This window comes from Epinephelus lanceolatus, chromosome 22 (assembly GCF_041903045.1).
Source record: "Epinephelus lanceolatus isolate andai-2023 chromosome 22, ASM4190304v1, whole genome shotgun sequence".
NCBI classification, from domain to species: domain Eukaryota; kingdom Metazoa; phylum Chordata; class Actinopteri; order Perciformes; family Serranidae; genus Epinephelus; species Epinephelus lanceolatus.
Window position 1 is genome coordinate 25,138,293 of NC_135755.1, and position 14,261 is coordinate 25,152,553.

General features: G+C 43.5%; 1 protein-coding gene across 2 annotated transcripts in view; it reads right to left on the bottom strand.

Annotated features, from left to right (window-relative positions):
- dhx15 (DEAH (Asp-Glu-Ala-His) box helicase 15) overlaps positions 1-14,261 on the bottom strand; it is a 33,048-nt gene extending 18,787 nt beyond the window's left edge. The window contains exons 1-6 of one of the 2 annotated variants that reach the window (XM_033610036.2): positions 14,032-14,261; positions 11,933-12,263; positions 8,251-8,444; positions 7,721-7,880; positions 6,151-6,369; positions 1,294-1,461 (exon numbers count right to left, since the gene is read on the bottom strand). In XM_033610036.2, coding sequence (XP_033465927.2) covers positions 1,294-1,461; positions 6,151-6,369; positions 7,721-7,880; positions 8,251-8,444; positions 11,933-12,263; positions 14,032-14,036 — 1,077 coding nt within the window. In that variant the 5' untranslated portion in view covers positions 14,037-14,261. The other variant, XM_033610035.2, reaches the window with a different exon arrangement.

Below are 14,261 nucleotides of genomic sequence, written 5' to 3' on the forward strand. Positions count from 1 at the left end.
AAGTGCATATCAAAGTCTGTTAAACCATCCTCAATCACTGAAGGGGCCATTTCTTCACCACGACAGCACTACTTAGTTATATCACGTCAGACCTACGTGTGTAAACTCACAAGGCCATGCAGGTACCATTGCAAGAGCCATATCACATTTAAACCTGTCCCAATGCAACCACGGCCCTGTTTCATGTCATCATCCCTTTGAACAGCGGAGGCAAACACTGGGAATGATATTTGAACTTTTGAAAAAGATCTTATCCAACAACACTAGGTAATCAAACTACTGAGAACGCTTAGCCTCTAAAGCATGTACAGCACACACAAACACAAATCGTTCAAGCAGAAAGCTGGAAGAGATAAAACTATAAAACTATGAAATATTGTCAAATGTTTGATGCCAACCTTGTGGTGTAACCCTCCGCCTGTGCCACGCTTTAAATGTAAACTTAACATACTCTATCCCTGGAATCCTACGTTCACAAAATCCAGGTTGAATTGAGCGTTTTTAAAGTATCGTTACGTGTTTAACTTTGACAGCCCATAAATATTTTCGCTGCTCATATGTCAGCCTGATCTGCCTCAATTAGAGGGGTTGTAGCAATGAGTCATTCATCAACACCGTCCCCTATCAGATGCTGGGGTTGAATGTTTACTCATTCACTGGCAGTGATGATATTCTGATATTCTGTCAGATCCCTGGCCAACAGTGTGGCAGCGCAGGTGGTGCTGCTACTCTGGGGATGAGCCCATCTGAATAGAAACTGTCACACAAAAGAGAGGAATTGTCTCGTGTCTGTATCAATAAGAGGATCATACACTCCTCGGAGATTAAGTGATTGAGAGACGATGACGACTACCTGCGGTAAGAAAAGTCTTGTTTTTGATCAGCTCACGTAACATGGACCTTTCACATGGCTTCAGATGGCAGAGGTCTACGGCCTCCTCTCTGCGCAGCAGCAGGGCCTGTGCAAATGTAGTGGAAAGATAAAAACGACTGAGAATGCAGTACTTTCCTCTGGCTCAGAGGGCGTGAGTAATACCCCAGTTATAATTTAGAGCAGGGAATCGCATGCTGACAAAAGCAGCATATGTTGTGTGAGTCAGTTCTGCGCTAAAGCTGAGAAAGGGGGGGGAGTTTTAGTCCCTACCTTCCAGCTTTCTTCCTTTCCCCACCTTATTCCCCATCTGGCCTTTCCACATCAACCCCACTCATCTTCTCTTTCACTCACCCTCTCCCTCAAACTCCCCACTTCAACCTCCCCCTGTGAGTGTTTTCATCGCAACAAGGCAGTTATACCTTCCTTCCAATGGCACCACTCAGTTTATTGGGTGGGGGTGGCTCAAAGATCCTCTGCTGTTGCTGTGGAGGAAGTGTGGAGTACAGTGGGATGATCTTGATATCGCCGACGTCAGGCCCCAGGTCGTCGACCTCCCGCTTGATTCGCTTGCAAGCTTCATCAATTTCCTGAAAGACAGAAGTGCAACAATTAATCCAGGCGTCACCTGTGTGTGTAAACAGCGAAATCAAACAGGTTCGGAACAACACCTGGATGAACAATGGCGGCGAGTCTGGATGATAGGGGAAGGCGAGGGGGAGGCGGCCGGGGAAACCGTGGTTCCCTGCTACAGTACATTTGTTCTAACTATCGCTCCATCTGACGGAGGAAATTAAACCTGGACTGCAGTATGCTTTGCCGAGCTCCCTGTGGCTCTGTTGTCAAATGCAGCAATCATGGAAAACATGGACGCGTGTGCTCCGGAGGCGCGCGCGCGCGCACACACACACACACACACACACACACATACAGAGCCAGACAGACTCAAACAGGGTTCATTATTCCACAGTGCAGTATTGTAGAGGGGAATGTGAGATGAGACTGCAGCACTGATGCATAACCAGCGGCAAATCATGGCAGATCAGTTTAGTGAAGCTGAACGTTCTAGAGCCGGTGGGCTGGCAGACAGACAGAGGACCTGAGCAGCGCCAGGAATAAGAAAGCATGATAGTGAGCACGGGGCTCGGGCCCTTTCTCTAAAAACCTATTAGAACACACTATTAAATGTACTAAATATGCCTACATATTTCACAGGCACCCCCTGCTTATAACTCATTAACATAGAAAAACTTGTTTTATGTTACCTCCCCGTATACACATGTTTAATCATCGCACTTGAAGGTTTTAAGTACTTTCTGGTATGGCCTAAAACAACACATAACAGCTTTTCATTTTCCAAGCAGCTCCCGCTGTTAAGAACCATTTTCTTTGTTTTGCTAACAACAATCATTTAATCCTCATGAAGCAGCAGTTACTATATGCGTCATGTTACAGCCTATACTTTTGCACCACCTGCAGGCCCATGGGAGCAATGCAGCAACTTTTCAAAGAGGGGAGTCATGAGGCAATGATGAACTCTGAGTCCCAAAATTATCTTACTGACGCTTATAGACAGACATTGTCAGAGCTTTTTATGCGTACTTATTTAGAAGGTGAACAAAACAACCCGCAATATCTCTCAGACGTCTTTGTTTCCTTTTATAAAAACACCCTGTGCTTAAATTAGTTTACGCATGACTGAAGCTGACTTTATTTGTGTCACTGTGTGAAGCCAGTAACACTTGCCTTGACATGAGAAAGCACCGCGGCGATGTTTCCTGTTTTCCTTCTGGACTGCAAGAGTGTTATTAGCCCTGTTGTCCCCTTGTTCATCGCATTAAGTCAAACCCCGCTGATGGCCATGTGCCTCTTAATCAACACACTGACAAGTGGAAAACGGTAAATCTGAATGGATTGGTAAAATTAGCCCGGGTATTAATAGCCTATCAAGCCTCTGGATGCAGCAGCTGCCATGGAGGAAAAAAAATGGACCTCTTTGCCAAAGCGCTGGAAGCAAGCTGGCTGTCTGTCCCTTAGGGACATCAAGACAGAGTGTGTGTGTGTGTGTGTGTGTGTGTGTGTACACACACACACACACACACACACACACACACACACACACACACAGGGGCAGTTGGCCAGCGTTGGGAACCTGTCCACCAGCTCTCCCTGCGACCCCAGAAGCAACAATCTACAGCCAAGCTAATAACCGACACATTTAGGCACTCCTCTTGACGAGCAACAACCCCCCGCCAATCCCCATGTTTTGATGTTAGCTGCTGAGGGGGAAGCTTAAATATTAGGACTTATCTTTGCTCAACAGCTGTGATAAGTTTCGACTTACTTGTTTGGAGCTGGTGCTTCAGTTCTATTTGTTTGTGGAAGCTAAATATCTCACAGAGAAACTGCAGAGGAGAGAGGACGAGAGTCCTGTGCATTTTTGCTTTCGTCTGTTATAAATTAAACAGTCAGATAAAAAGAGTCTTTGGCTTTGCCATGGGTCTGCCTTCCAATCATTAGTCTACATCAAAGTTGCTGGGAGACTGAAGAGGTTAAGAAGCGCTCGAGGAGCGTGCTGCAGCACCCTTTGAACACCCGTCTCTGCCAGACCTACCACACATTAACTTCTTTAACCCAATTAGGAGGGGGTGATAATGAACTCACCGTGGGAGTGCTCTCAGTAATGCCTTAGCTTGATACAGTACGGGGGGGGGGGGATAAATCAACAAATTACATCTAACTGCATGAAAAATGTTGCCTGCGAATATCCCAGACTTTTCTACACATTCGCAAGAGTGACTATCGGTGTTTCTAGCCATCCGAGCAGCTGGGATACCACTAAATCTAAAATCAATTACCAGCCCTCGAAGGAGACCACTTCAAACACCATGCCCTCCGATGACTTCATCCCCTTCGTAACAAGCCGCATATTGATCCTGCTTTGGCAAATGAAAACTGACGTAGGTTTACTGCCACAGTCAAGCTGATGTTGAGTGACAAATAATTACTGCTAATAAACAACCCATCACAAGATGTGATTGGGGAAGCCAAAAAGACACATGAGAGTTTTTAAAGATGAAAAATTAGTGTAACAAAAATGGAAATATTGAATGATTTAAGCCCGAAATGTCATTTAAATCTCCAGAGCAATTTATGCTGTGTTCACACCAGTTACATTCTCCTTTACGACTACAAGTAATCACATGGTCTCCAACACCATTTTGTCAGAGTGCTGAGAGAATAATCATACCAGCACAGGCAGTGTTGGCTCCGACAGGCTTCTCCTGTCCAATGATCAGGACATTGAAGCATTTGTTGGTGCTTTCCTCTGTGTGTGTGTGTGTGTGTGTGTGTGTGTGTGTGTGTGTGTGTTCACCCTGCTGTGACCAAATTCATCATTTTGGGCATGAACCCTGCCCTCCATTACACATCAGTGGACAACATTTGCAGGGAGGGAAAAAAATAATAAATGACTTAATTTCAGAGATTTGTAGGAAGGGCAGAATCTGGGTCACTCCTCGTTTTTTTCTCCCCCCTTCTGAGCAGATCCTGGTGGTTCCCAAACAGGCACAATCACGCGCATTAACATCTATCAAACTGAGGATTAATCATTTCCTGCGCAGAGGGTTCACCAGTGTGTGCTCATGACACTGTGTATGTGAGTAACTCATCTATGTAATTACATTAATATGCACACTCTTAACTGTGGAGATGCGTAAAATCTTTGCACCAGTTTATAACCTTGTTATAAACCTCTATGGACGTGCTTTTTAGGCTGATGCCCACTGAGAATTGTCGTGTGTAGGTCCTCTATGTGTACATAAAGATGTGTGTGTATAAATGTGGATGTGCCTGAGGTCTTCCATGTAGATATGGTGCGGTGTGTAATGTATTCATGTACTTGTGTAAAGCTTTATACAGTCTGTGGCAACAAATTTCCTTTTAAAGGACAATAAAGAATTAATTTTCACTATTTTATTCACTTGTTGCTTTAGTTTTAAGTCTTAACATAGATTTGACGCTATTTCTCCCTTGCAAGGACCTGCAACTATCCATTCTTTTAGTAGTCAAGTATTCTATCGATTAATCGAGTAATCAGACAAGAAATACTGCGTTTTCATTTAATTACTTTGGCTTTATTTAAGGACAATAGTAATATATAAAAGAGAAAATAAGAAAAGTCTCTGAAATGAGCAACAAATTTGTTTCCTTTTTTGAAAGTCAGAGCAGTCAACTATCACGCAATCAGCGTGAGAGTCACACAAATGACCGACGCTATGTCACTATTTCTCATGCTGTCAAAAATAATCAGTGTCGGGGCAGTAACGTCACCACAGGTAGCGATGTTACAAATTTAACAACATTCTCAGTAGCGTGGTGGTAACATCACTACCTTCTGAGTCAGTTAATTAATTGGCGGAGTAGCGCAGCAGCGTCCATAAAAGTTACAAGCTCTTTTTCCCCGGTAAGGATAGTAGAACTGAGAATAAGTAATGTGACGCCAGCACCACACTGAGGCATGTTGAGGACAGAGATGCCACCCGTCCCATATAATACGGGATCGTCCCATACTGAAAAATAAAATGCACCATCCTTTACTGAGTCAATGCGGGACGCAGTTTGTCCTGTATTTCTCTGCTCACAATACTCAACTGCATAAACTGTTTTTGACATACTGGGAATGAAATATTAAACCAAAAGAGTTTCACAAGACATAGCGGAGAAATATTAAATCAGGATTTGTGGACTCATTAGAACTGAAAGCTACAAATATGGCAGAGAAGAAGTGCAGTTTTACAGACTGTCTCAAACTGACAAAACAGCTGTCATTACGCGCGACCATTACGCACGGCTGTGGCTATTGATAGTGACCGTGCCACTAATTCATCACATGTAGGTCTACCTGCAAACCATCATTGCAGTGATATTTCAGTCTTCATTACAGAAAGTCAGACAGATTATTGACAAATAATTTATAGCGCTACAGCGGAAGTAACGTTAGTGGGTTGGATTTAACAAAGCCTCGAGGCAAATACTTTGCTGAGTAATCGAATTATTAGAGTTACTTGAGGAATTTTTTATTTTTATATCTTGTCTGTGCCATTTTAATCTTGCTCTGTGAAGGTATGAAAGGTGCTATTGAAATAAAGTTGAAAGTCTAGTTAAAATCACTACTTTTCCAAGGACAGTGTGCTGGAGTTTTTCTAAAAGTTGAGCATAAATAACTGTATGAAAAATCTTTCAATTCAAGTAATCATGAAACCAGAAATGTTTCGTACCTCTTGTCCAGTGAGGAAAAGCAGAATGTCCCCCTCGTCCCCCTCACACATGTGGATCTGGATCACGGTGCGGATGGCTGCTTCCAGGTAGTCCCGCTCAGGCTCGGGCGTGTAAAAAATCTCCACAGGGTGCGTGCGTCCGGGGATGGTGAGCAGCGGGCAGTGGTCAAAGTACACCTGGAACTTGCCGGCATCTAGCGTGGCGCTCATGACGATGACCTGGACAGAAGGGCGCAGGTATAGGAGATAGAAGTCTGTGAGGAACAATGTATTCATAGAAGAGGTGAAAGCAAAGATAAAAGTAAAGACAGCAGAGTGTAAATGACTGTGGTGATTACAGGAGTGAGCACTCAAGTGTAGAATGAGTTAACATTTTATATGGCTTGGTGATAATAGAGGATAAGGACACATACTAAGTGGATGAGGGTGCAACCAAATACAGGGCAGATTAAAAGTGCAAAAAGCTATACAGGATGGGTAATGCTTTGAATCAGAATTTAGGATGAGGGCGCTGGCACCAACCCAAGATGGTGTCTATAGTGTAGAACTTGGCACTACACTCCAAATCACTGACCTACACAGAGCTATGACAGTCCTTGTTGCTGATGTTGGGTACACAATGTTCTCTCCAGAGCCATTAGAAAGAGCGCATTAGGATTCTGATGGGAAACACGTCTCCCATTTTCAATCTCAAACATTTTCAGGGGCCAGTGTCTCGGCATTTCGCTTTACGCTCTGCGAGACATCATAATTGCTCTTAATCAAGGCAAATTAAACTTTCAAATTTGGTGGGGGATAGGGATGAAGGAGATAGAGGGGTGTGGGTGGATGATCATTCCCAATAACCTAGACCTCATTTAACAGTCCGCGAACAACAATCTAACCTTTGATTCCACACTGACAAACAACTAGTCATTATCCATCTGCTTAATGAGAATTATGTCTGGCACAGTCTGCCTATAAAACTTCTGCCTGCCTGTATGCTCCCATCCACACCGACACATTGCTGTTCTCCCCCCCACCCCCCCCACCCCCACCGGTTGATTGGCTTAAAATGGGGCTGACTCTAGGTGCAATCTCGGCTAGTGCTGTGGTGCAGAATGGATGTGCATTTCTGAGCCCAACAGCAACGTTTCTCTTTCCTCAACAGATACACAGCTGTCAGACATGGGGACACTGTCAGGAGAAATGTGACAAAAGAGAGGAGTGACAGAGGAGGGATGTAAACACTGGCTGTCACTGAATATATCCTGCAGGAGGCAATATTTAGGGCTTTAACGGTGTTTTGAAGGCATTAAGTGGGACATATTTGTGGAAACAAATCAGACTACTGTCAAGAGTACTTACAACACCAAGCCTTGAGATAAGACAAAATAAATGTGAGACTTGATTTCCCAGAATAAACAGTAAATGTAGGTGCTGAATAAAGAGACATATTAAGATTCAGGAACTTGCACTGCCTTTAAAATGAGTCCCCCTGCTATCAGAGGACTGCAATCTCTAATCGTGACGCTTTAAAAGAAAGAAATTGTGTTCAGAAATACACAAAACAAACTCATTTTATTTTTACCTTGAGGTCAGCCCTCTGGCGGACCACCTCCTTGAGGACCCCCATGAGGATATCTGTGGCTAATGTGCGTTCGTGTGCCTCGTCCAAGATGATGACACCGTAGCGCTCGAGCAGGGGATCATTCATGGCCTCCCGCAGCAACATTCCATCTGTCATGTACCTGGGTGAATAGAGAGGAGATTCTGGCTTTATCAGTATTATCTGAATAAAAACCCTGCTTAAAATTAATTAGCCCAGCATTCCCCTACAGACAAATCTCTCCCTTCAAAGTGCTGTGGACAGAACATCCATCAAGACAGATTTGAAGAAATTCAAACTTATTCGTCAATGCCAGTCGGTCCAGCATCGGCCAATTTAATCATCTACATCTATGAACTGAAAACTTTAGTTTGCTTTACTCAAGGAAATTAAAGGGCAGAAACTATGACTATAGATTAACTCCTGTTAAACTAAAAGACCCCTACTATAATCTACTTAAAGCTGTAGGTATTACATTGGTACACCAAAGAGAATATTTTAACCGGCCTTACTTGAGTACCGTCTTGGCAGAGCTGCAGTCCTCAAACCTGATGGAGTAGCCCACCTCTTGGCCCAGCATGACATCCATTTCATCAGCAACCCTCTGGGCAACGCTCATGGCTGCTACCCTCCTGGGCTGGGTGCAGGCCACGGCTCTCTTTGGTCCCGGCACTGACCGCACCATGTCCACACACCACTGAGGGATCTGGAAGACAGCAGACGAGTCAGGCTGCATTTGAGCCAAAGAGTATAAAAGACATCAAAAGGATTCTTTAAATGGAAAAAGCAAACTAAAGAGATGAATGCGAGGCAGATGATAGCGGACGATGAGCCAAATTAGTTCATGAACAAATGTTCTACAGAAATTAAAGATTACATGCTACTACTTGGAAATGCATTACTACAGTTTGCTGTTCTGCAAAGCCTATGAAAGTCATACCTGTCAACATTTACGGTATACAGAAGCAGCTTGCAAAGAGAAGCCCAACAAAAGGAGTCTTACTTCCACTCTGTTAAGCTTGAGGTTCAGATGACTGCCCTTTAGAGATGATTCAAGTCTTACCAGTCTTTGAAATGTCACCCAATAAGAAGAAATGACAGGTTTGAATGAGATAAACATTTCAGGGACACTATTAAAATATGTCATTAATACTTAGAGTGGGAGACATTAACCATCAGTATTTGTTGGTCCCTTTATGCTACCACATTTGTACACGACAATAATTTAAGCTGCATTTACATAAAGAAAAAGTCAATTCAGCATGGCTTTTGTTTTAAAACATGTTTTTCTTGACAACTGTGAGGAAGACATTTTGCCAAAATATAACAGTAAAAATTCTCTCTTTAAGGGTACCTACTATACTTTTCCTCATGTTCTGTCATGTATATGATGTTACAATGTCGGATGTTCTTATTAAACCTGCCAATCTTCAAATAATGTGGTAAAGGAACGCAAACTTAGGCCGTGTTTACACAAAAACGATCCGCTGAAAACCAAATCGTTTCTCATTTTGAAAAAAGTTCCGCTTTCAGATGACAACATTTTGATAACAATCGCAGTGCACACGGATCCGCAAAAATGACCAAAAACACTTTGGCACAATCGCTTCCTTCAACAGAGCAGTAATGACAATCAAAATGGCAACCCCATGAACATTTGTCTGGACAGATTACGAGGTGGAGTTGCTACATTCAACCTACACTTTGCTGGAGAAGCGTTGATAAATTCAATAGGAAGCGCAGCACAAACAGAGCTCGGGAGTCCGCCATTGTTGTTGTGATGGTTGACTTTCTCGTGCATGCCTGGTGACTGGAACCATAATGCGCATGTGCGAAAAGTCTCCCTTTTTTCAAAGGAACTGCATATTGCAAGTTTACATGACAACGGAGACAGTGCTGTTTCCAAAAAATTGCACTCTGGAAAGCGTTTTCAAGCACTCAAAATGTCGCTGTCGACTAATAACCTGGAAATCCAGATGCCCCGTCCCTAGCAAATTCGAATTTGCACTGCATGAGAATCTGGCCCCGACGAGCAGAGCCTGCTGAATCACCAATCGGACCAATCAGATCAGTCTATCTGACAGAGGCGGGCTCTGGACAGGCGTAACAGGATGACGACAGTGCTGCGCCGTAGGAGTCCAAAAGTAAACAGCCAAGATGGCAGCTGCCAAAGGGACCACGTCCATTCAATTTAGCTTTGGAGGAAACGCTAAGCCAACTACTTATCTTTTTCCTTGAGAGAGGAGCAGAAGACTGCCCTAGAAGCTGTCATTTCCAGGAAGGACATTTTTGCTGTTTTGCCGACGGGACACGGCAAAAGCATAATATATCAGTTAGCCCCACTGTTCGGCAAACCAATGGGGCTTAATGCAATGAATACGTCACCTTGTTTTTTGCTCTGATTGGCCTTCGTGCTATCCAATTGCGTGCGGCGACATTTGAAATGCCTCAGTTAGTGCCACCCCTTGGGTAAGTAGGGCATATCAGTGAGGGCCAGACTCAAATTCTTTCTAGATTTGAGTCTGGATTTCCAGGCTAGTCGTGAAAACGATCAGGCAAAACGCAACTAAGTTTACCGTTTTCAGTTGAAATCATTGTCGTATACACAGGACTCTAATCCCTGTGAGCAATAAACTCAGGCTTCACACCGTTCTGAATACTCTGTTTCTTACTGTTTTCCATTTTTCGCGACAAGCAAACAAAAAACTGTTTAGTTTTTTGTTTGTTTGTTTTACCAGCAAACTGGTGGAGCAAACTGAAAGGAGGTGGCGAGCGTCAGACACGAATGAAGCCAGTGTTCTCAGTGTAGTCATTGACTCGCGCTTCAAGCAATTAAATTGACTGTCTGACAAAGAAAAGCAACATGAGACAAATTTCAGATGGTTATCTGTGGCTGGCAACTGTAGTGAGGCACTTGCTTTTGAACTAGTGGTGAGGCCCAACCTGCAGCGTTCTGAGTTAGTAATAACTCAAAAACATTGCTTACAATAGTCTACCTTCCACCTTCTCTTCCCTTTCTCTATCACTCTCTCATACAAACACGCAGGGGTTCCAAGTCCTACTAAACTTGGCTCAGGTATGGGTGGTTCATTTGTGTATATGAAAATGACTGATTACTATTGAAACCCCCTAGGTCCCGTTGTGGCATGTCAAAGCTCTGAATATTTTCGTGAGTAATTATCACTGAAGCTTTGAAGCACCTAAGATGTTATTGAGGACAGCCCTAGAAACATGTAATCTTGGTTGATGGTGTAAATTTCTCCCAAGTTTCGGATCATATTCCTTCTGAAACATGTCTTGGCTGTAAAGATTTTGGTCCAGAAGTTTTACTGATTATTTTTCATGATAGATAGTGCCACTATACTCCGCTACAGTCATTCCCTGGCTGCAATGATGGCACAGACATGCCAAGATATAGAAGACCTGGGAACGCTGACCAATCAGAGCAAATGGGGCTTTTTTAGAGGGGGTTTAAATAAGCAGGTGCTAAAATAAAACATTTAAGACAGAGGGTGAATATAGGTATATTCAGGCAGATAGTATGAGAAAAATAAAATGTTTTTTGAACATTAAAGTATAAAAGAAGGAGTGCCATTAATTATTAAACTTAACATCGTTGATTATTATTTTTATTTCAAGAGCAATGATCACAGATGGCTACCCTTAAAGCTCCATAAATGTACCCCCTACCTTGGTAAGCATGTTCTAGACATGACCGCAGACTAAACATTCTTTGAAAGTCTATACGGAAATTCCCGACGACTGTATTGAATACAAATGTTTTTGAGCATCATCAAGGCGTAACGCACTGACAAGATTACACCACTTAATTTAAGAAGTGTTTGGAAGATGGTTTATATTCCCCTCAGGAGGGGGTTAAGGCTCAACCAGTGATTTACTCTAATCTTCTCTCTTTCACATTTTAAAAACAGACAACCCAGCTCTTTAAAGAACTTTAAATAAACTTAACGACCACACGCTGTGAATCAGCTCCACGGAGAAACTTTTTAAAATGCAACATCTGTTCATTCATTGCACCCTGTTTTTCTTATTTGTTATTAATATACAAATTATATTAGTAAGTTTCAGTCTGAGACATTATGGTCAATTTAACATGAAAGCTGATTTTAGGGGCAACAGACAACACTAGTGCATCTTTATGAGCTGGTATTGCAAAAACACTCTGCCTTTTACCTGTGTGGTTTTCCCAGAGCCCGTTTCTCCCACCAGCACAAAAGACTGGTTCCGCATCAGGATGTCAGTGAAGCTCTCTCTGTACTCCCACACAGGCAGCTGCAGCCGCTTCTTCAGGATCTCATAGTAACGTGGTGTGTGGGGCAGGTTGGTGAAAGGGTTGATCTGCTGCTGAAAGGGGGTTTGCTTGAGGAAGCTTCCACCGCCTGCAGTTAGGATGGTGGGCACCCCGGATGACTTCACATCTCTGTCCCTGTCACGGTCTCGATCCCGGTCACGGTCCCTGTCCCTCGACCGTTCATCACGCTCTCTGTCTCTATCGCGGTCACGCCTGTGGGAGAAAGATGCATGGAGTTATGATTTCATCAAGAATTGCCACCAAAATCTTAACACATAAACATAACTCCCTCACATGTGCTTGATATGACCAAATCTACATAGAACAGAGAATGCAAAAATGTTAGCCATTGTCAACTTCATTTCTTAAACTGGATAAAAATCTTACTGCACATTCTAATTAAATGTTGCAAAATCACTGCCTTATCGAATGAACAATGGTAAGGTCACAAATACACATTTCTACAATTAACAAGTTTGTTCTCCTATGTAATTAATGACATCAGAACAGAATGTGAGCCATGTACATCCCTATATTAGAAGGAGAAATATGCTGTGCTGCACTGTGGCAACATTATGGCATGTTTCATGTTAGTACTGTAATACCATAAAGCCATTTAGGGATAAATCAAGGCCAGAAACTATGATGTTGTGAGAGTCAACTAGTCATTTCTGTCAGATTCCGCTATAAAGGTTTTGAACTGATCACTTATTTTATGTCAACAAGACAGATCTGTTATTATTAAATGCTTTTACTGCTATTTACTACACACTATTGTCTCTATGTGTCTATGGCAGTTGTGTACAGTGCGACATAAACTAGCTGACAACGAAAGCAAAGCCAAGCTTGACTCGCAGAGAGGTGGGGTACATCATCTAGTTTGAAACCCACCAACACCAAGCAGCTTGTCTGGATTTACGCATCTCTGCCATTCACGTCCTTGACTACGGGAAACCTGCAGAGTGCACATCGGCTCTGGTGTTTGAACATCTGTGATGATGAGAGATATTTCCTGAATTATCGTTCTCATAACACATGCAGTATTAATGTATCCCCTCGGTGTAGATTAACATTCAGCTTGTCGTTCCTCTAAGGTCACAGTGATGTGAAATGCAGGTGCAGTGACCCTGAGCCTACTCTCGGTGACTTTGACAACACACACAGGTTCTCTAACTTCTACAGGCCTGTCAGAGCTTGTCCAGAGCTATGTGAACGCTAGGCAGTACTTTAATAAGAACAAGGAAAGCTTTGCTTCCCAGTAAAAGTCGACCGACTCTGTGACATGTCAGTGACATCTGACAGTGCATCTCATTTCCGCTAAGCGGCTAACGTTAGCCCCGGCTCGTTGTCCTCCTGTGTGCCGCTTCCTTTCTTCATATTGTAAACCCCACATGCCATAACAACCAAGAATTCATCATAACATGTCGACTTTGTCTCATGAAATGTCTGTCTTTTCTATTTAACACACGGCGCCTACGCTAGCACTGGCTAGCATGTAGCCACGTGCAGCTATACCAGCTAGCTGTTTGCTAAGTTCGCAACCGTTACACTAGCAACTTTGCTAAACCATTGCACCACCTTAACGTCCAGCAGCACCCCCTGCAACTGTTTATAATGTCAATTAGTGCACCACGATAGTGCATTCCCACGTCCCGCCAGTGCTAACTTACTAGCTAAACTTGCGGGTAGTTAGCCTTAGCATGGGTAGTTAGCAACAGGACAACAACAACAAAACAGCCCGCAGCGACTACAAACACTGCACCAGCGGGACTATTTAGGTTGACGCCAACGTTAACGTTATATACCCGTCACAGGGTTTCCTTTTATCCAGCGAGTAAGCATCACCCAAATCTAAACGATGCCGCTTTAGCATCCTGCCACCGGTATCCGTCCATAAACAGCGGCTTTATCCGCTTATTATGCCATTCAGATTTCCCCCAATCCGTTAAACACCAGTAAAATGGCGACCGGAAGCTCTTACCTCATCGTTATTATCCTTGAGAAAATGTTTCGAGAGCAGCGGTTTACTGTGAGACCAGAGGAGCGCGTTGCATAGAAAAACGTCCCGGCTTTACTGAAGTCTGCACATGATGCTGTCCGTGAACGCCTATCGCAGTGGCTGCAGACACAATGCGGTGGTTTGGGGATGCGGGGGAGGATGCGGGAGGTCTGCTGCCTCTCCGTCGGGTCGGGATGATGATGTGCCCGCCA